Source organism: Oreochromis aureus, linkage group 19 (assembly GCF_013358895.1).
Source record: "Oreochromis aureus strain Israel breed Guangdong linkage group 19, ZZ_aureus, whole genome shotgun sequence".
Classification (NCBI taxonomy): domain Eukaryota; kingdom Metazoa; phylum Chordata; class Actinopteri; order Cichliformes; family Cichlidae; genus Oreochromis; species Oreochromis aureus.
The window spans coordinates 21,907,379-21,928,764 of NC_052960.1; the positions used below are offsets into that span (position 1 = coordinate 21,907,379).

Below are 21,386 nucleotides of genomic sequence, written 5' to 3' on the forward strand. Positions count from 1 at the left end.
TATTTAAAGATTCCATTAAAAATAAACAATTCTCCATTGCTCTTATCCTGTAACCTTTATCGTCTGGAATTTGCTTGTTCTTTTATTTTAATTTCTCCATCATATGTCCAACCCTAAATGTTTTCTTATGTTTATTTGATCCTGTATACTGATTTTCTGGAATATGCCTTTGTTTGTTTCCATATTCTTTGTTTAAACTTAGCATAAAAATCCAGGTCGCACTTTTTCTTTTTGAACACATGTAATCAACCACTTTTTTTCTTAGTCGTTTTATTGGACGCTCTTTGAAACCTCTGGGGATACTGACACTGGCATATTTTTCATGTTGAATATACACCGTGACTAATTGAAAACAAATTCCTGCTTTTTTTTTTTTTTTTTTATATCTCGGCTTGCGTAAATCTCGTTTCACCGTCTCTCCTCGGAAAATGCGTGTGTATCACCTCCTCGCGCTTCCTTTGTTGTCAGTGAGTCAGTAACCAAAACTCCACTCGCTCAGACTGCCTGTGAATTACGTAGATGAAGTGAAATTTGCGCTTAACAACTGTCCAAGGAGCCACTTCTAATCTAGTCTTTGAGATGTGTCTCCGTTCTGTTAGAGGAGTTGTTCGGGGGTGAAAAGGGGTGTTTGGTTTGTTTTTATATCTCCAGCATCCCCTCTCAGACTGCTCTACATCTCTTTGTCATCTGGCTGCGAAGTAAAGCGGCAGTTTGGAAAAGTGTGTCAGAGTTTTAAAGCCTCGCTTTATTGTCCTTCTCAGCATGCGCGTCTCATAACTTTCTAGTTAGCGACTAGTGGTTTCATGTTTGCACGGGGGAGCGGAGGAAGAGAAACTTCACACATCCTCTCCCTCTCTGAGCCAATCTCTCTCTCGCTCTCCCTGAACCCTCCCTCCCGACTCCTATGCCACCTCTGCAAAGTCGCACCAGAGGGGTACCTCAGGCGCCAGCCTGACCCCCACTGAGACTAACGCCATTGGTCACGGCCCCACTCCTCTCCCCCCCGCCACCTCCCTTTATCCCAGACATTGCCACCCCCCCCTTCATTAGGTTTACCTTAACCCTCTTGCCCACATACATGTTAAAAAAAAGAGAGAGAGAGAGATGAAAAGTAAACCGGGTGGTTGATCGAAGGCTTTAGTTCACCTTCTCCCAGAAGACCCCCAAACCTGCCTTTGAACAATTTTTTGGAGACTTCCCCCTCTTAAATCTTCAAGTAGGAAAGGTCCCCCATCATTGTAAAAAGGATGAATCTGGAAAAATGCTATAAATCTGAGATCACAGGCACTCTCTGGCCCTAGATAAATTCTTGCACCTCGGCCTGGCCCGCCGCACACATCTGCCTTGCATTTAGACACTTTTACATGGCAGGAGTCCACAGGAGCCTCCAGTTCCCAAGCCTCTCCGCTCAGCCTTCCACCCCGGCTTCAGCACTGCATCGACAACACACACACACACCCCTCAGCAAACAGACCACCATCTCCGAGCTGAGCTGAGGATTCGCTCTCGTGGGGACTCGCATGCACAAACACACAGAAGTAATGTCAGATTTTACAAAGTGCTTTTCAGTCACTTGGATAACATGCTCACCGTCAGTGACATCTCAACCCCCACAGCCCTTCTTCTCCCCTCAGCTTTGAGGATGATTAATGAACACAGCGCCCCCCTCTGGAGTCCGCTTTTAATGAAACATTTGGTTAGCAGTGTCTACACAAGCCTCATATTTTGCCCCATGACCTGTCTGAATGTTTTCTTTCTGTTTTTTTTTTTTTTGCAGCTCAGAAGGAGCATTCTGCTGAAGAGGACCAACTTAATGCAGCACAGAAGAGGTGGGAAATGCACTGTACAGCTACAAGCTAATAAATGTTGGAGGAAAAAATTACACTGGAACAAACAAAAAATCATATTTTCCCATCAACACAGGGAAGTTTGCCAAGTGTTAGTGATTGCAGACGTCACACAGCTGTGAGTAATGTAGCAAGCCTCAATACGAGGAGATAAAGTTTGTGGTATCTGATAACTCTAATGCTTTCTATGGATATAGTTGTATACACATATTAAGGATTCTGCAAAGATGCACCAGTCTCGGCATGTTAGCGCTTTGATGAGAGAGGCGGCCATTCGTTGGACAGGTATAAGATGATGCATATTTCACATTTATTGTTGAAGATTCGGCTCACATTCATACGTGCACAAGGAGATATTATTCGAGTTATTTATCTATAAGACAGTTAAGCAACATGTCTTGCGCTTATCACCCACGTACTTCCACTGGATCCTCTGTGCTTCCTCCCCTGCAGTTCCTATCATTCTTATCTGCCATGTTTTGTGCAGAAGACTCCTGAGAGTTTTCTGAGAGGCATCTGATTTATAGGCGCGAGACCCACCGGCAGCTGCTGAGCTCACCGTCCGAGAGAAATCATATCTGGAACGTATCATATTGGAAAAAGATGGTGGAGCAGACAAACAAAGCAAATAGATTATTTTTTACCGTGTTTGGATAGCGAGCGGGATTGTTTGCTTTATATCGTAACTCGCCCGCTTCCAAAATAAATCAGGAAAAGCGCATAAAGGAGAAGGCGAAAGGCTCCGGACGCGAGTAAACATAAACTATAAACAATTAGAAAGTTGATTGCTTTGGACAACACTATAACTCAGCAAATGGCCCCGAGCTGTTCTGTTTCATGTTGCTGCTTTGAGCCAAGATAATCACCGAGAGAATGGCTGCACCTCTCCTCCTCCCCGGTCCCACCCTCGCCATATAGCGATGTTTCTGTTGAACCAGACCGAAATGTGCGCACGCGCATGCCTTTGTCTGCACCCCCCTTGTGAATGAGTGACACCACTGTAATGAAGGTGTTGAACTTGGAGGGGAATATTGATCAAAAGGGCCCCGCAGCTGACAGCACCTTTGGCTTTAATGAAGTTTTCCTTTAATTTCATCTAAAGAGGGGGCTGGCTGACTGGTGCTAGGTAGAGCGAGAGGGAGGCAGGGGTCTTTCTCAGGTTCCCACAGAGCCACCTCGTAAAAGTGACACGCCGTTGATGAATATGGGCGTCAGAGGGCTCTCTGGGCCCTGGGTGGGCTCTCACATCTGTGCTGGATGAGGGATCCTCACACAAACGCATAACAGCAGCAGTGTTGAGATTATGGCTTGTGTTAATAAAAGAAATAGACAACACATCCTTAGTGCTACCTAATACCTCAGTCTACACCTCATGAGGATTCAGAGAGTTTAAACGCCTCTGAGTTGAAGCTCGCACACACACGCAGCAGGCATCGACTGGGAAATGTGAATTGGGATTTTGACAAGAACTGGGGCTAGATGTCGAACCTGAGCATGATTTCACAGAAGATGTTACTGTTAACGGTCACCGAGACTCCATATCGGCCTCGTATGTTTCCGGGTTGTCCTTTCCCCTCTCCCGTCCTCGAGAGCGCAACCTTTCGGAAGCGTCATGAGTACGAGTACATTTCTTCAAATTTGGCACACGGACCCACTTGGCCTCAAATGTGAACTGAGTGCATTTTGTTAATCAAAGTCACCGTGACCTCAGAAAACACATTTTTGGCTGTAATGCAAGAACACTTGCACCAATTATGAAACAATTTCAGGCAAATGTCCAGTTGGATGAAGTGATGATGCCGTGACATTTTATACCCAAAAGATCAGGGGTCAAGTGGCCAATACTGACCGCTATAACTCAGGAGCAGAGGACTGGATTGTGTCCATATTTCATATTTGGCCTGATACTTAATTGGTGGAAGTTTTTACCCAGTTCAAGGCGCGGGTGGCTGACAGATCTTCTATGTTTCATGCCTTAAGATGTGTAGAATCTTCTGTCATGGCTACAACGTTGAGCTTTTATTAGCCAGGCTTGTGAACACATGCGAGGAATGCAACTCTGCTTTTTGTTTCTCTGTGACCTAATGTGCCGATACAGTAGACATACAGCAGAACAAGAACAAACAACCCTCATCGGAGAGCAGTCAGATCAATTACTTTGTACATTTTGTTAGATCGCACATCACAATCTGTCCTCTCTCCTTAGACCCTCTCCTGGGATGAGTCACAGCTCGCATTCATTGGTGATGATGGTTCATCTATTATTTGGAATTTATTGCTTCTTGTCGCTTTTTGTTAAAGGGGGAAAAAAGAGATTTATTTTTTTTTAATATAATATAACCATGTTTGATGCAGGTAATCATTGTCATACTTGCATATGCATACATTTTATTAACAGCGATGCAGCTGCATAACAGCTGTCATCAGTTATGAGGTTTTAGTTTGAGTTTCTTTTTTTATGTAACCTTTATTTAAACAAGATGGTTTTGAGAATTCGCACATATAAAATTATAAACCATCAACACACGTGTAGTACTGTGCAGAAACTTTGGGCCACCCCTCATTTCTTTGTTTTGCTTTCAAGGAGCCAGACTCGGAATTCCATCTTTAGACACTTTGTAAACAGCAGCCTGTTGCAAAAACACATCATTTGCTTTTATTTCTTTAATTTATGAAAAAGATAACACAGTTTGACAGGCATAAAATAGTATTTGTGCACCACCAACATGGTCATTAACAAAGAGCTGTTAGCTGAAGTGTGTCGTTAAAGAAAATTTGAGGAAACTCTCAAGGCATTACAAGCATGCCTACATAGAAAAAACAAAGGAACTCTATCAGTAATGATTGACCCAGACTGCCACATTATTGAGACAGTGTGGGATCATTTTGATAGAGAATAAAAGAAATAAATATCCAAAGAAGCACTTTGAATGTCCTTCAAGAAGCCTGAAGACTACTTAAAGAAATGACAAGGAAGCTTCCTGACAGAGTTCAGGCTGTGGGTTGAATAAATACTGATTTTCAAGCTCATTGGAATTGTACAGAAACTGTTTTTGTTCCCTAGTATGCCTTTTATACATTTAAAAAAGTCAACAGACTTAATGAAGACCCAATAAAGCCACTTATAGAGTATACAATCATGTATACTAGACAGCCTAGACACCTGAAATGTGATTGGAGCACAGCAAAAAGTTGCAACATTTGAGTCAGCTTAACAGTTAGAATGGCACACACAAAAAGATACAATAGCTTGCGAGTTTTTAATGAAGTAACTTAAAACTAATTGAGCAAAAATGTTTGTGTTTTTTTTCTTTCTTCATCTGTCCATGGTGAGCGCTGAAGGCTTTTCCTCAACATGCACTCCTAATTTGTCTGCTTCGTGTTTGGGCTCCACTGAGGTTTTCTGGTTCTGTCCTCAGTTCCGTCTCATTAAGCCTCCTTCTTCCCCATCATGCTCAATTTCATTTGGCCCAAGTGCCAACTCTATAGTCATTGTGCAGTTATGGTTTTGCTGCTGTTAGTCGGTATATTAGTCTACTCCGTCATTACATATGAAAAAATGGCCTCCGCTTTGTGCCTCTGCTGAATCAGCCAACAACACGGGGGTTTACGCCTGTAATCTTTTTGTTGCCAAAACAGAGGAATGCAGAGTTGCCTGTCCAAATACTTTGCTGATTCTCACGTCTGTTCATGGTTTTGTAATGGGTCTTTTTTTTATAGCTGTCAGTGAGGAATGCCGAGCTGTGGGCGCTGCAGTAAAACCCTCTCACGGCAATGGCATCATAGCATGGATTACTGACATGTCGTCATATGTGCAAAAGTGAAATCAGCCTGCGATCGCAAAATGAACAAAGGTCCGCTTGATTTTGTTTATGTTTTCTAGGTATGTGCGAGTGTGTTTGCATCTGTTTTGAGTGAAGCTTTGTGTATCGGCTTGTTTCTGCTTGCTCATGAGGCTAAAAGGAAAAGCTTGTTGCTCTGATTAAGTGCACGCTTTTGACATGATGACCCAGGGTCAAGAGACGAGCCGGTGGAGAAGAGACCCAGTTCGTCATGCCAGAGCTGACAACAAAGCTGTCTGTGACAGCACGTCTGTTTTGGTCAATCTAAACATCTTGGAACATTTTCTTCTTCTAGCTTCTTCTCTTTAGATTACAGGATGATCTACAGCGCTCTCCTGTTTTGTGCATCCCAGCAAAAATGACGCATCACTTGGAAATGGGAAGCAGGCTCATGCAAAAACTCTTTTCTTTTTTTTTTCCAAACTTGTAGCTGGCCGTCTGGTCACCATATTGTGCACCATTTGACTCCAAGTGAACTTGTCTCAGATTAGCGTCGCGCAAAAGCCACCTAGCATCTGGAGGTCAGAGCGTATTTGGGCGTCAGTGGGACAGGAGAGCATCCCTTGAATCATGGCCCCCTTTTATCAACCCCCCCTTTTTTGACAAGCACAGGCCAGAAAAAGTCTTTCATGTTTGGGTTAGAGAAGGGGGAATCTGAAGCAGCAGGCTGCTTTTCATGCCTCGTGTGTGCCGCTGAGAGCCTTGCGAAGACTTCAGATTTGGTTACAATTGAATTAAGCTGAGGAGCTGGCCTTAAACAGTGTTGTAGCTCAGTGAGTGGAAACACCCCAAAAAATCCAGACTACATTTATTCCTCTGATTTGTCTTTGTGTTTTTATGTGTGCATTCCCATCTTTGATTTGTCTGCCAGTGAACATGTTTTTGTGGTTGTGAGTTCCATAGTAGCGCGCGTGTGTGTGTGTGTGTACTAGTTTAAATGTGTTTATGAGGACCACTATACTTGTAGGGACCAACAGTCACTTTGTCCCTCCTTGGGGGGATACTCCCACTGGGTTTAAATCTGGGACTCTCGGCCATTTGACCTTAGAACTGAAGAAGCTTCTCGGATGAGAGGTGAAACGTCTTCAAGCAACTTAAAGAAGTCCAGACGCTTTTCTTTGCAAACTCCTTTGACTACGATGACCTGGATGACTGAGAACCTTCAGACATGTCGGGACCAAATGCTGAGCTCGCGAATTTGAAGGCATTTTTGAGGCTCAAAATATGGTTTTACAGCTGAAGTTACATTTAAGTTATGGTTAGAGTTAGGCATTCATTTCTGATGGTTGGGTAGGAGGCTAAGGAAAGCATATGTGAATTTGCTGTCCTCACTAATATGTGAAAATGTGTGTGTGTGTGTGTGTGTGTGTGTTGTTTGTGAGAGAGACAGAAGGATGGTGTGTTTGGAGGAATAGGAGCCTGTTCTTGGCTGTCTTCATCTCTTCTGGCAGTCTTCCCATGCAGGCTGTGGAGGTCAATGTGATAATGGAGCCGCCGCTACTGGCCCTCCCCTGTGGCCCAGCAGGGTGGACACGCTCCTTCCAGCTCTGTTTCTCACCTCTCCTGCTGACTCTAAATCCATCATTTTCTCTCTACATTTTACTATTTTAAACTCTTTTCCTCTGTCGCTCTCTCTGGTTTCACGGGTATACATACCGTAACTGCCTTGTACTTTCTAATGTTGTTTAAAATCCAGATTAGTTCACAAAAACATACTTTCAGTCAAAATCTGAGATTATTTATATGTGTTTATGTGTGATAAGACAACAGTGTTTGAGCCTTTGCTGTGTTTCCACCCCTCCCTACAGTTTCCAGGACGTGGTGAACTACTTTGGTGTTAAGCCAAAGTCCGGGGAGAAAGAAGTGGCTCCGAGTTACATCTTTATGCTCTGGTATGAATTCTGCAACGATTTCAAGAACACTTGGATACGGCAAAGCAAGAACATCTCCAAGGAGAGGTGAGCTGGTACCACTACTTGGGTTAAGGCTCAGAAGAAATCAGGAGAAAGGAGTCAGGAAGGACGTTATCAGGGTTACTGAATAATCAAATCTTTTTTCTTTTTTAAACATGATTGAATTTTCCCTGTTTTTTGTGAGTATGCTAGAAATAATCATTCTAAAAAAAAACTAATGTCAGGAAGGGAATGTAAAACTTTGCAAGACTCCAAACTCAAAACATAATCATTTCAGATTAGACTTCTTTGTTTCTGTCACCTTCGGATTGGTGCTTAACACCTCTGGACATCATGTCAAATTAGCACTAATTGTACACGGGTGATGTGCAGATGCTGGGTTGTAATTAAAGCAAGGAGGGAGGCCATCAAAGAGGAGGTGAATGGGGAGTAGCTGAGGCCTTGGTCCTGCAACTAGGGCCTGAATTTATGATGTTTCCTCTGACCTGAGGCGTAATTGGTAGTGGGCTGGGGGGGGTTCCAGAAAAAGGACCGGCAAGTGGACAGTGGCCTGTGGCGGTTTAAAGGCTGCGTGTTATTAGAGAACTGATAAACACTGTAGCGATGCTAAGCTCGAAGGAAACGGTGAGCTCTCGCTGTCTAGAGAGACTGTGCGGTCATTTTTATGCCACATTATTAAGTATCACATGGTTTCCCTGTGGCTTTTTTGTTTGTTTGTTTGTTTGTTTAATAGGTAATCGTGCCTCTTGTTGCTCGCAGCTGATTGTGCTTATGTACACTTAACTTTATTTTAAATACTGTCTGTGATCTCATAAAAAGCCAAGTGTTTTTTTAAAGGTTGCCTCATTATCTCATCAAGCTGCTGTCATTCTCTGCTGCTTCCCACTTAAAGAGTTTTCACTGACCGCAAACTCCAGAGACGATCAGAGAGAGAGTGTGTGTGTGGCTGGGGGGGCACTGCATGGCTCTGTGACACAGGGTGCCCCAGGAAGATATTTAAATGTCTTGCTCTTATAAACAAGTTCACAAGAGTGCAAGGATGAGAGGCTTTGTACTTGCAGAAGTTTCATTGTGTACTTCTTTTAGACTGCCTGCTAATGTTGAGCCTTGCTGGTCACTTTCTTTTTTCTTTCCATAGGTTGAAGGAAGCTCAAGAAAACATCAAGAAGATCACAGCAGAGAAGAGAGTCGAAACCAAGAAGATCAATGCCAACAGTCTGGTAAGAGCTGATCTGTATTCAGAAACCAAATGGAATTTCCCAAAAGCCGCTCTTTCTTGTGTCGCCGCTGACATCGATAAGCTGAATCTTTTTGTGGTTCTTGCCAACAGAAAGAGAGGCTGCGACAGAAGGAAGCCAGCGTGTCCTCCAGCTGAGCAAAAATGATAAGTGACAGAGCAGAAGAAGCACGGACCGGCGGTGGTGCGCCAGGAAGGGTGCAGGAGTCCATCCATCCTGCAGTTACCACCTGCCTCAGCAGCACTGGACCCTACCCTCTGTACACGGACTCACAATAAAACATGGTCAGACTTTTACTACTCCCACTGCCGTATCTGTGCCCCACTAACAGCACTGGACACCCCCTCCCCTTCCCCTGTTCTCCACCGCCTTCGCTTCAAGGCTTTTTTGGCACAACCCCAGTAAGCGAAGACGATTGGCCGCCGCAGCTGCAGCGAGGGGAGTCATAAAGGCCAAAGGGTTGACCTCATTCATGCAGCATGGCGTGACCCCTGAGTGCCCAGCTTGTGAAAGGTCTCCAGGGTTCAGCGGGATGCACAGCAGAGCCAGCTGACACATCCACAAGCGTCCTTCTGGACCTCTTCAGAAGCACGAGAAACAGTTTCTTTTCCAAACTGTATCAGATGGCGTATGTTCTAAAACAATGCCCCAGCGCAGGCTGCGTTTCTTAGACGTTGTTGTCGACCTACAAACAGATATGGCTTTACTGGAAGTGTCTGCTGGGAGGGGAAAGAAAAAAATCACTGTTGACAAAACAGATCTCTCACTCGGAGCAGGGAGAAAGAACTTTGCTGTGTCTTTCGCTGTAGCGGGTAGCTTTTCATTCACCACGGCTCATTAAAAGTCTTGTAAATATGTCATGTAGTAGAACTGGCAGGGACTATACAGCTTTGGGAAATATGATAGATTATCTACGCCGGGCTTTAAGTGTGGACGAAGACACATTGTGTAGAAATTGTCTATAAGTTGAGTGCGCGTTTAAATGGGGGGGGGGGGCACATGTGTAAGAATGTGGAGGTTTTGTTGTATCGCGTGTTGCACTGCACCAGACTGACCTCTCCTGGGTGATGGCCAGAGGAGAGCAGAAGCTGGCAACAAATCTGGCCCGGAGCCTCGGCTCACACAAAATTGTACTTTGAAAAAATAATAGTAATCGTTTTGAATGACACAACAGGTTTTGGCGCTCGCCTGCAGTTTTAAAGAGAACTTATTAATCCTTCAGTGAATGCTGTACATGACGTTGTGTCCCAACACAGTTTGAAGCTGCTTGCTTTAGCTGTATGTTGCTGCACGTCGTTTTACCCCCCCCCCCATGCTGACCGCATGCGTTGTTTTTGCAGCTGTCTTTCACTGTTTTGCACCTCTTTTTTTCCCTATGCAAGAGTAAGGTTTCCCGTTAGAAAATGTATAAATTATATTTCTTCATGATGAAATCTTATTTTATTTTTGAACAAATAAAAAAGTGTAATAAAATCATGCTTTATTTTCACTAATGTAAGATGTAGCTATGCTCCTGTATCATTAAAGAAAATTGTATTTATGTAACAAAATAATTGTTTTATGCTCCCCCCTCCCAAAAAGGAAAAAAAAAAAAAAAACAGCTTTGTTTTGTATATTTTGATTGGTAACTGAATTGACTAAGAAGTTGCTTGATAGGTCAGTTGATTCATGGGTATGTTTTTTATGTATGTTGTAAAGATTTCCAGCGTGCTCATGGAAGTCGAGTGCTTTGCACAGAATAAAGACAGAAAGTTTAATGTTTATATTTTGGAGTAATGATGACTGTATTTTGGGTACTGAGAACATTTAAGATGATCGCCTGGAGCCATGCGAGTTGTTATACCTCAGATTTCCATCGTCACACTATCCATAAACTGCCCCTTCGATCAGTTACTTGTTTTTACCCTTCAAAATCTTTCACTTCTGCCATTTATTTTGTATACAAATCTATATAAGTCGAAACTTTGGAGTGAAATATAGCAGTTTTAGAGGGGTTGGAAAAACAAAACCAAAAACATAAAAAATAAAGAAAATGAGCAGATGCTGACCAAGGAATTGCTGTAGCCTCTACTGTATGTATGTTGGTTCACGTGACCTTCAGTAGCTCTCATGTGAATGCTTTGTAATTTTATGGAATTGTTTTAAATTTCAAGAAATAAACTGTGGGATGCTGAATAAGTGGGGCTTATTTTGGACGAAGACGTGGACTTTGAAAGATATGTTAATGCGGCTTCTTTCAGTTTTCTGCTGTCAGCGCCTCGATTTGGGCCCGCGCTGTGAAAATGTGATATTTATGTAAGGAACCTGAGTCATTTGATGATTCATAATTCAGCCAGACTGTTCAATAAACTGAGTCAGAAGTTGTGCCTCATTGTGGAACATTTAAAAAATGCTGTTCCTGGAAATCTCCTGAAATAAAATAATTGGGAGGAAAATCTTATAACATTGGTTTAATGGATGTAAAATTGAATGAGGTTGGTATTTTAATGATTTGAATGAGATTTAAAACTGTTGTTACATATTCTTTGAAAAAATACTTTTTATGTTAATCAGAAAATTTCCAAATGATTTTTTTCCCCCCTTTTTTAATGAAATGTTGGGACCTCCCTAAACTGCAACACATATTTACATCTATGTAAACCAAAGTAATCATGCAAACTGTGACTGAATACATTAGTCGTGTTTATTGTAGACTGGCTAAATAAAAAAGCCTCTAATTCTAAAATCTTTCCCCCATCACCCACTTATTTTAGTAGAACATCTTTTCATTTACACTTGAGAATTCCCTTAAGAACCTGACAGATTTGCGAGCCTTGTAACCTGATGCGGTGAAATTGAATCCCATCATTTCAGCAGATAGCTGGAATAGCTGACTTGCAGCTTTTTTCCAAAAGGGACTTTAAAATATATTCCAGGGTCTGAATGCGAGTAACTCGGTAAGATCCTGGCTCAGTGCAGGAGGGGAGCAGGAAACGGTGAATGGAGTGATTTAGCTTTGTTTTGTTTGTTTTTTAAACACAGCAAATGATTTTCGCAGTATTCCAGCATCCATTTATTTAGTTTTCGTGGATAATTTAATCAAATGAATAAACAAATGGGTTACATCAAAAATGGCTTAACATTTTACAACTATTTCACCTCGATAATGTATAAGCCACCACTGTACACTTCCATTTAAACTAACTTCAGAAGCCGTAGTTTTTATATTTGAATAAGCTCACAACTTCCCAAAAAAAAAAAAAAAAAAAAAAAAAATAGAAAGAGAACTTCACTAATGGACTTCGAAATTCACAGAAATCAATTAGGTTAACCTTGAACGATTCTTGAAATATCGAAATAAAATCATTTTTTCTCCTTTTACAAATAAAGTCATTCGCCTATCAAATTCCACACAGTGGAAACATCCTGTTTAGCAAACACATATGCGTAAAATGCAGGATGGACGGAGACGTTTAACAGTCACAACGACTGTTTTGGAGCAGTTAAATAAAACCGGTGTTCTGCAGTCCTGTGGGGGCGAGGAAGCCGTGCGTAAAGCATGCCCATTCCAAGTCAGAGTTTCCGTGCAGTGATCTTTTTTCTTTTTTTGAGTCTGGTGATGTGTAACAAGTTGCTTTTTACGTTTTTTGTTTTGTTTTAAGTTGCATGTCCATATTGACTCACGTGCTGTACAGGAGAAACGTAAGTATCAGCGTGTGCGGTGCTTATCTCCAGATGGAGACAAGCACAATTTCTTGGCTGTGAGACAGCTATCAAGTCCACTAAGAAGAAGAAGGAGAAGAAAAAGGAGAAGACATGAAACACACACACATAATTGCTGTGTTTTAGTCCAGGTCTATGGATATGCAGCGGCACTGTTTGACGCGCTGGATGCGCTTCTTCTTGGTGGGCGGCTGCTGGTCCGGACAGTTCAATGTGAAAGTCATGGTGGTAAAACGCTTCGGTTTACAAAACGAACAGGACTGGAAGGCGCCCTCCTCCCGCCGGATGTGCCTGGGGATGTAGAAGGAGTTGCACTGTCCGTAACAGAAGCGGTTGATGATGGTGCGGCTGACGCAGCCCTCCTCGTGGATGGTCTGTTTGAGCGGTTGTGTTTTGCACCAGTCCCGTTTCAAATACTGGCGCTCCGTCACATGTAGAGCTTCCTGGCTGGACTCCAGCACTTCGTCGGCAGGTGAGGATGAGCCCGGCCTCTGGCGGGAGCCCGAGCCCGCCTGCGGAGTCTGCGGTTGCTGCTCCGATTCGTTTGGGTTGCTTTTGTCAGGATGAGGAATGGCGCCTTGTGAACCTCTGTTTCTTTTTGAATCCACCGGAGAGGAGAGCAGCCCAATGATGAAAACCATACTGTAGAAGATACGCGTGGAGTTGGCCATCCTTGGAGAGAAAAAGAAAATAATTCGTCACTCACACCGTGTTCGGTTCTGGATGGGTTACGCACAGCTGTCATAGCTTTTACGCTGCGTAAAAACGCACCGAGGGAGCTTTTTCCCTCCTTTCTTCTTTGTTGAAACAACATGAAAAGAAGGCTGAAGTTTAAAAGCAATCATTCATTTGAGTCACCTCAGTCCAAATAAATGACAGAAGAATATAATTATGTTCCCATAATTATCCATTCTCCAAAATATTGCTGCCGAATTTATCTAAAAACAGTAATAAACCATGTCACATGTCCTGTAAACCGTTAGTGGCTCCACACTCGCGCAGCAAGAGATAGAAAAGCATGCAGTTTTACCATTTCTATAAGTTATATATCATGATGTTTAAAAAACAAATAGAAATACCTGCTATGCAAGACTGCTGCTACAAGTGCGATGATCTGGTCCTCGAGCTTCTCTGCGGCACCTTCCGAGATGATAGGTACCTACTGCTGTCGACTGTGCTCTGGTGGGACTGTGGATGGGTGGGAGACTAAGCGCTCCATAGACAGGGGCCAGGGGGTTTAATACAAATTGCTACAGCGCCGGACTGTCTCCCTTTTAAATGTCTGCCAGCTGAGATGTGCACAGCAGTTATTGGCTAAGCACGATGTAGAGAAAATCAAGACTATCCGCCCCCTCAACACTTCCCTTAGCCCACTTGTAGAAAACAGACAACCGAGAAACAGCGAAAGAAGGCAGGCAGGGAGGGAGAGGGAGCTGACTGCATACTGGGAAAAAAAAGTAAAAGTGAGATTTTTGTTTGTTTGTTTTTGTTTAAATGTTTCAAGAAGACACGACCATAATACAGTGCATTATATGTAAATGTGCTACTGTAAATGAAAAGCGGAGTTCGAGCTTCTAAAGCAAACAAATGCAATTACAGACAAACTTTAAAAGATGAGCCAAAATGCAGCACCTGTGAATCAACACCTACAGACACCCGAGACACCAACGATCCACCAGTTAGTCGAACTCCATTTCCATCCATACAGCAGGGTGATAGACGTCCAGCCTGAAATAAGGGTAGCTCTTCATGTATCACAGACCTGAGAAAAACAAAAATCATTAATGGCATTTTTTAAAATTGCATTGCATACGTAGTAGCCTATAGAGTAAACCAGAGTATATGTTTAATCATTTCACTAATACCTGTTCATTTATCACCCAAACGAGTCACGTGATCTCAGCTTAGTCCATATTTTATTAGCTCAATTGTAAACTATTTGTCTTTAAAAAAAAATAAAATAAAATAAAAAATCAGTCATCTTCAAGAGGAAGTTTAGGGTGAGTCTCATAGATGATGTTGTATTCTTCATGTGTGGCATTATTGGAGGCATAAATGTTTGCCTTTTTATGTAAAAAAAATAAATAAAATAAAATAAAAGGTTAATGGTTCTATAAATTGCCGACGTGACTCTAAAATGACCCAGTTGATGGATTTTTATTTATTTATTTATTTGTCAAAAACCTGGCAACCCCAAAGTTTTTCTTAACCATTCCAGCCCTGTTAAAGGGAACTTTTAGGAAGGTGCCAAGTAGCCGCACCACCTTCCCCCAGCATAAACTCATCCGCTTATTACACTGCCCAATCTGGCGTATTTAGGGGTCATGACAACGTCATGAGTCAACAACCCCCCAAAAAGACCATGCGCTCCGGTCAGTACAACATGAGATTTAAGCGTGGCATTCTGCCCCAGATCCAGTCATACCTCACACACATGAAGGATGGCAAGCTTCCAAATGGGCTGAGGAATAAATCTCCAGGAATGATTTTAACCCTCACCCGATCGGGAAAGGCTTCCGAATCTGCAGGGGGGATAAAATGTCAATTTGCTTTCTTCATGCCGGGTTAGTCAAGTACATAATGTTACATTTTTAATAGTATCTGGGGCTTCAGTTCTCAGTTTGAGTCAGATTGTTGATTGGACAAAAAATAAAACAAAAATAGTAACAGGTTTTTTAAATCTTCATATAAACTCAACTATGTTTAAATATATGTTGTAAATAACGTCATATATTTCTCAAGTAATATATTTTAAATCTGGATAGATCTTCAACAAGTTACTGTAAACACTCTAAACTTCCAGCTGACAAATTCTGGAGGCCTGCACGAACATCCCAGTGAAGCCGTATCCACTCTGCAGCTGTCTGCAGTAGCTGTAGCACTCCCCCTGGTGGTGGCACCGAGTCCGCACGTTTTCCAAAAATTATTCAACCACAAAACAAATCATGTTGTTTGACTTTATTCGTCTGATGCAGTTAGCACAAAAAAAGGAAAAAAAAATAGCTGAAGACTTGAAAAACAATGGCCTGCAATAGACATGTGATTTCATGAACACTGTTTGCTTTTTTTCCTCCCCACAAAATCCAACAAAGGTGCATGTTTTCTTCCCCCTGTTCAAGACATGACAATAAGAAAATAATCTGTAATAAAAAGAGGGAATAGCTTTCACTTCAGTCAAGCCCCCCCCAAACATCTACCTAACAATAAAAGGGCATAAATAAAATGACTCAATCAAAACATCCCAGTCATACCAATCACATTTTACACAATTTAGCCTGCACACTACTAACTAAACACCAACATGTAATCTTAGAGGCTGATATGTGTCGACATCTTAACTTCTAAATTGGTTTTACTGAAGTAAAACAAGTGTAAGGCATACAAACATCTTCCAATAAGGCCCTAAAATAACACAAACAGCATCTAGACAGCTGACAATAATTTAAGACCCTGAAAACATGAATAGGTTAGGACATTTAACATCACTCTCAGCAGACACCTGCATAGTTAAAGGAGAGAAGAGGCCAAATGGATATTCACTATAAATCGACAGGCTTTGTAGCAGACAGCAGCCTTCCTTGGTTGAGAGGGTTTCTGGGTGAACCTCTGTAATAGTTCATGTCCTTCCCGGCTAGCTGCTGCAGAGGCTTCTGAGCTCCTGATGGCTCATTGGTAGAGCAGTCCACTTGGGTCTTTGATTGGACCTTGTTGGTCACGTCGCCCAGCGCACAGGACTTGATGCTTGACTTTCTTGGAGGCACTGGAGGGGGTTTCTTTAAAGGGCACGTGTGGCTGCATGGCACCTCGTGTTCTCCATGGTGAGCTGGACGTTTTGGGTGAGGAGAAAGGCCACTCTCTAGACTCACAGCCTTTGCTACTTGTCCACGCTGGTTGGCGATGGTACCTGCATTTCTAACAGGTTTCCTGCTCTCTCCCATCAGCGAGTTGATCCTGCGAACAGTCTGACGCACAGGGGTGCGGTGGAATTTGAGCGGTGACTTGATCCGATTGCTCTTTGAGCCTGTGGGAGAATAAATGGTGAGCTTGTTAAAGTGCTGAATGTGGTCTGCCACACGACGCCTTTCAGCCTCCTGACTGTGTGGTGAAAAGGTTGGTTGTTTTTGGACTTTGGTACCAATCTCTGAAGAAAGTTCCCTCTCGTCATGTAACACACTGACTACAGTGTCAGTTTTAGGCAGTGTAACAAACTCATTTCGGAGTTCAAGACCTGGTTTGTATGGAGTTGACTGCCGTCCGGAAGGGACACCTAGTCTGAAGTGAGCAGGACTTTGGATATCCAGAGCATCAATCAACTTGCTGCAGTTCATCTCCATCTCCCTTTCTCCTGCTCCTACTGTGAAGCTGTTATTCCCACCAGCAGGCGCAGCACAGAGAGAAACTTTCTCATCCTGGATGACTGGGCTGTACGATTCAGCAGCCTCAAGAATTACACTATCAATATGCAAAGGAGACAAAGCAGCAATTTCAATCTGGCCAAAAGTAATGTTCTGTTCATTAGCCAGAAGGCTCTGCCGCATACAGAAGCTGGGGGCTTCACTTGGCACAGACAGAGATTTGGTTGTTGAAGTCTCTGGAGGAGGGGCTGTGATCACGTTGGATGGTTTTGAAATCCTTGCTCCTGAGGCTTTGCAGGACTCCTGTATGACAGCCTGGAGATCACTTCCAGACTCTGAGAAGGCCTTCTTGATTTTCAGCAGGGTGGGACCGGTTTGTCTCTGGGCTTCAGGGATTGAGCTCTCACTCTCGAGGCTCTCTGCACTGGAAGCACAACACAACTTCATGGGAAGGCTGCTTACTGCTGGGGGCTTGGACACGACGATGGCGGGCTCAGACATGTAGCTGCTTTTAAGGCACAGGTTCATGGGAGTATCCGTGAAAGACCCGCCGCTCAAGGCCTGGGCTCCTACAGGAGTCTCTGCACACCACAAGCTTCGGTGGGCATTTAAGTCACATCTGGGCGTCAGCAAGTTGTCTTCAGACTTACTAATGAACTTGGAGCCTGGAAAGGTACATTTTTGATATGCATTACATGGCATGACAAGAAGATTTAATATTTTATTTTAAGCATAAAGTTCAGCTGTCTGGTACTTACTCTTGGATTCAGTTTTTCCAGGCTGAACTGATGGAATGAACTCTGTCTCTTTGGTGAAACGGAAACTGGTGTCGCTCTCCTGTTTGGCAAGTCGCAAGCCAATGGACTCAGAAGCCTTTATGACCAGCATGAAATGAGAAATGAAAGAGGGTGAAATGTCAGAGTAGTATTTTGTTAAAAAGGATCCCACAGAAAAAAACCCAAAAAGTAACATTAAGATGTTAATATCATGACTTTTGTGGTTAGTTCTTCAGAGGACGATAAAAATCACTCAGAAGAAACAATGTATTTGATTTTTTTAAATGTTTTATTAAATCAAGAATACACAAATGACTATAAAGCATTAGAGTATATAGCCCTATATAGCCTACACAATGTACTCAAAGACTGGTTACAATATATTTTTTATAAATATTAATTGTTAACATTCTTCCACCTGAGTGCTTAGATTTCAGTGATTTTACTACACTAAGCATAACAAATACTATTCTATTGTTTGGTACCATGCAAATATCACAATTTATTCAGTAATATTACATCATATTACAATTACAATTACCTTTAAAGTCCTGCATGGATTACTTGTTTTAGAGTTAGTCACTTTAAGTAAACTTAGAACATTAAAAACAACAATAAAAAAGTGCTACTGTGCACAAATACACGCCAACATTACTCCTCATGTGCAAATGTATTAATTGCAGATTATGCATGAATGCACTTGATTAATCTTTCAGTGTTTATGGGAAAACCAGAGAAGTGGTTGATTTCCATCAGGCCACCACACTTACAGCGTCTTTGCTGCTCTTCCCCCCGAGGCTAAAACGCAAGCGCAGGGACTTGTGTGGAGCTTCTTTTTTGCTTATTTTAGGAGAAAAGCAGCCGGCCTTTCCAGACTCAACTCTGAAAAGGATAAATAAATAAAACAATTATTAGCAAGATAAGCTGGGGATAGCCTTTAGATTAAAGGTTAAGGTTTTATTAGTATCTTCCTTTGGATGAGGGGTGGGAAATTCATTTTCCCAAATGGCCACATTTGAAATTGGGACTGTTGTGGAGGGCTACACCGATAATCAAAGAGAAAATGAATATATAGTTCAGCTTATTGGTGCTGCCCTTCACAACAGTCCCCGTTTCTCATGTGGCCACTTAGAAAATTAATTGCCTGCCTCTACTTTACATGATTTCAAATACAAAAAGCAACAAAAGTGAGAAATGAAGGATCAGATTTGTACCTGTTGATAAGGTGTCTGCTGCTGAGTCGTCGGCTCTTCTTCCTTGCAGATGTGGTCGGTTGCCTTCTAGACCTCCCTGCTGATGACAGGACATTTTGGGAAGAATCCAGCACCCCCGAAGTACTGCAGGCTACAATATTTAAGGAGGAAAATTAAAGCTGTATTAAGATCAAGAGACACCATAGCAGTTTATGCCCAATAATTAAACATTCTTTACTACCTGATCCAGGTGTGGAGGGCCCGTTGAACAAAATATTAGGAAGCAATTCTATCCCAAGGTTCTTTATGACAGATCTACGTTTCTTGTTTGAAAAGCCAAAAGAGCTGCCAGACTCCAGAGGAAGTTTTCGCTTGGAGGCTGGTGTTGAAATCACAGGAGTTGCAGAAGAAAAGACTGGCAAAAATCACAGAAGAATTAATGTCTTCACACATGCAGGATTTGATCATTTCCATTTGAAAACATGCCAAAAGGACTGAGAAATATTGGCAGAAGCTTGTAAATAAATAAAACAAATTTTAAAAAAATCATTGATGCAAAAAACAGGCAGAAGGGTGAAAAGCCAATCAAGCAAGCCTGTGCATTATTCATTCATTATCAAGGCAGATGCAAACTGCTTTAATCCAAGTGCAAAAGAAGATTTAAGCACGAAATCAAATATGTTCCCAGATTTTTTTATTTATTTTTTTTATTAAGGAAATTTTAGCTTGTGGTTTCTTTTGTATAGCAGATGGATTACTACAGTTTTATCATGCTACATGGCAGGCAACATTACCCCGTCTGACCACGGTACATACCAAGACTGTCTGTGTGGGGGACATTTGTGGGTGTTCTATTAGTTTTTATCTTATTCAGTGCACCATTGACCACATCTGAAATATGAGCCAAATACACATTTACTGACTACAGCAGTTTAAAAATGACATTATTCAATAACATGCACTGCAATGCAGTGCTTACTTTCACTTGCATTTGTCTTGTGTAACTCAATATATGATTTCTTGAGTGACATATTCCAGTTGAACTGAAACTACAAATATTCACATATTGTACCAATAAGCAAAGAATTACTGTAAATGTGATACAGCCTTACCCCCCAAGCTGCGCCTGCTTTTCCTCTTCATTCCTGAGTTCAGCTCTGGCTCTTCTTGTTCATCATGAGCAGGAGACAGAACCCCTGCCTCGCAGCCCATCATGGCAGGAACTTTGTCTTGAAGAAACTTTGGTAACACACCTTCAACGCACAGACAGTCAAATATTTAGAGGTAAAACAGAAGAGTGAAACCTGACACACAGAAGAAATGCTTTTAAGATCAGCGCCTCAGGTCATACCAAAGCTGTGAGCATTCTCTATGAAACACCGGGCTACAGCAGCCTGCAGTTTGAGGCGTTTCTCAGTGTTGGCGTTCATCTTCTCTGTGCCATCACCGGAGTGAAGGAGGTTGGGTGCCAAGATTACAGACAAGTTACTGCTATCCATCTTATTCTCTGCACTCCTGTGATAAAGCAGTAACAGTAAAATATCAATCCTTTAAATATAAAAGTATTACGTATTAAATAGCATAAAGAGAATTTGAAAAAAGGTGATTTTACATTAACTTACCTTTTAGATACATTGTAAAGAAAGTCAAAAAAATAACGCAGCACACATAAGTTCCTATCTGGCAAAACACAAGACAGCAACATGGTGGCAGAGGTCCTCTCCTCCTCATTTGGGAGCTGCTGAGCCTTGAGGAAGGCTTCCTGCAGCTCTGTGGGAAGCACGGGCTCCGGTAACTCACGGAAAAACTGCTTCACCAGACCCGCCACATCGCAGGGAAGAGCAGTAGATAGACACTCTTCACCTGCATCCAATTTTGCCTGGACAGACAAAGCACAGCTCTGTTGTGTTAGACAGTCCCCAGTGTCAAGGTCACTCGGTGAAAGCGAGGTCAGCTTCAGCCATCACTCACCCTGAGTGCTTTCAGACGAACAACAGAGCCCGATTTTCTGAACAGGCCCTCTGTGTCAATGTGTGCTAGCAGCCTCATGCACGCGTCAACGAGAAAACTAAGGGCAGTTAAAAAAAAAAAAATCATTAGTATAAAATGCACAAGATGGGACATGAAACAACTTGCCAGCTGCAAGTTTGAATAGACTAAAATATGCATTATTACCTACCTTGGAACACTCCCACATTCCATATTGTAATATGGCAAATTCTCCAGGGACATACCAAAAACCTTTGTCTGGGGAAAAAATAAAGAATAAAACATTATGTTTGCTCAGTTTTACAACTTTTAACAACAAGGCTTGAAAGTTGGGGAGGAACAGAAACATAGCTATACTGCTGTAATAACACTAACAATCTATAGGCTGCATCAAGCCACTCACATATTCATCCAGAGGAACACTGTGGTTATACAGTTAGTGTGGTCTTCCTTAGAGACCAAAACCGCTGCCAAAATTGCCATTACTTTTGACCAGTTGACTGACTGGATGCCAAGCATTCCTAAGCTTAA

General features: G+C 42.3%; 3 protein-coding genes across 6 annotated transcripts in view; 1 reads left to right on the plus strand and 2 right to left on the minus strand.

The window, feature by feature from the left end:
• LOC116322305 (formin-1-like) overlaps positions 1 to 11,018 on the plus strand; it is a 50,684-nt gene extending 39,666 nt beyond the window's left edge. The window contains exons 16-19 of the mRNA XM_039603313.1: positions 1,778 to 1,829; positions 7,498 to 7,647; positions 8,741 to 8,822; positions 8,933 to 11,018. Of these exons, the coding sequence (XP_039459247.1) occupies positions 1,778 to 1,829; positions 7,498 to 7,647; positions 8,741 to 8,822; positions 8,933 to 8,977 (329 nt within the window). The 3' untranslated portion in view covers positions 8,978 to 11,018. The remainder of the gene's footprint in view (positions 1 to 1,777; positions 1,830 to 7,497; positions 7,648 to 8,740; positions 8,823 to 8,932) is intronic.
• Positions 11,019 to 11,879: 861 nt separating this feature from the next.
• grem1b (gremlin 1b) lies at positions 11,880 to 14,241 on the minus strand. Of its 2 annotated transcripts, XM_039603314.1 has the most exons (3): positions 14,175 to 14,241; positions 13,622 to 13,986; positions 11,880 to 13,214 (listed from the first exon to the last, which is right to left on the minus strand). In XM_039603314.1, the coding sequence occupies exon 3, from the start codon at positions 13,211 to 13,213 to the stop codon at positions 12,665 to 12,667; it is 549 nt and encodes a 182-aa protein (XP_039459248.1). In that variant the 5' UTR covers position 13,214; positions 13,622 to 13,986; positions 14,175 to 14,241; the 3' UTR covers positions 11,880 to 12,664. The 2 variants fall into 2 exon arrangements, with proteins under 2 accessions (XP_039459248.1, XP_031598196.1); XM_031742336.2 differs by having other exon boundaries at positions 13,622 to 14,231.
• A 1,244-nt stretch (positions 14,242 to 15,485) lies between these two features.
• arhgap11a (Rho GTPase activating protein 11A) overlaps positions 15,486 to 21,386 on the minus strand; it is a 7,249-nt gene continuing 1,348 nt past the window's right edge. Inside the window, exons 2-12 of one of the 3 annotated variants that reach the window (XM_039603730.1) lie at positions 21,046 to 21,113; positions 20,838 to 20,934; positions 20,489 to 20,745; positions 20,218 to 20,381; positions 19,979 to 20,119; positions 19,683 to 19,757; positions 19,108 to 19,281; positions 18,888 to 18,963; positions 18,444 to 18,555; positions 17,656 to 17,770; positions 15,486 to 17,562 (exon numbers count right to left, since the gene is read on the minus strand). In XM_039603730.1, coding sequence (XP_039459664.1) covers positions 16,082 to 17,562; positions 17,656 to 17,770; positions 18,444 to 18,555; positions 18,888 to 18,963; positions 19,108 to 19,281; positions 19,683 to 19,757; positions 19,979 to 20,119; positions 20,218 to 20,381; positions 20,489 to 20,745; positions 20,838 to 20,934; positions 21,046 to 21,113 — 2,760 coding nt within the window. In that variant the 3' untranslated portion in view covers positions 15,486 to 16,081. Of the gene's footprint in view, positions 17,563 to 17,655; positions 17,771 to 18,443; positions 18,556 to 18,887; positions 19,018 to 19,107; positions 19,282 to 19,682; positions 19,758 to 19,978; positions 20,120 to 20,217; positions 20,382 to 20,488; positions 20,746 to 20,837; positions 20,935 to 21,045; positions 21,114 to 21,386 lie in introns of all 3 variants that reach the window. The other 2 variants (XM_039603729.1, XM_031742399.2) reach the window with 2 other exon arrangements.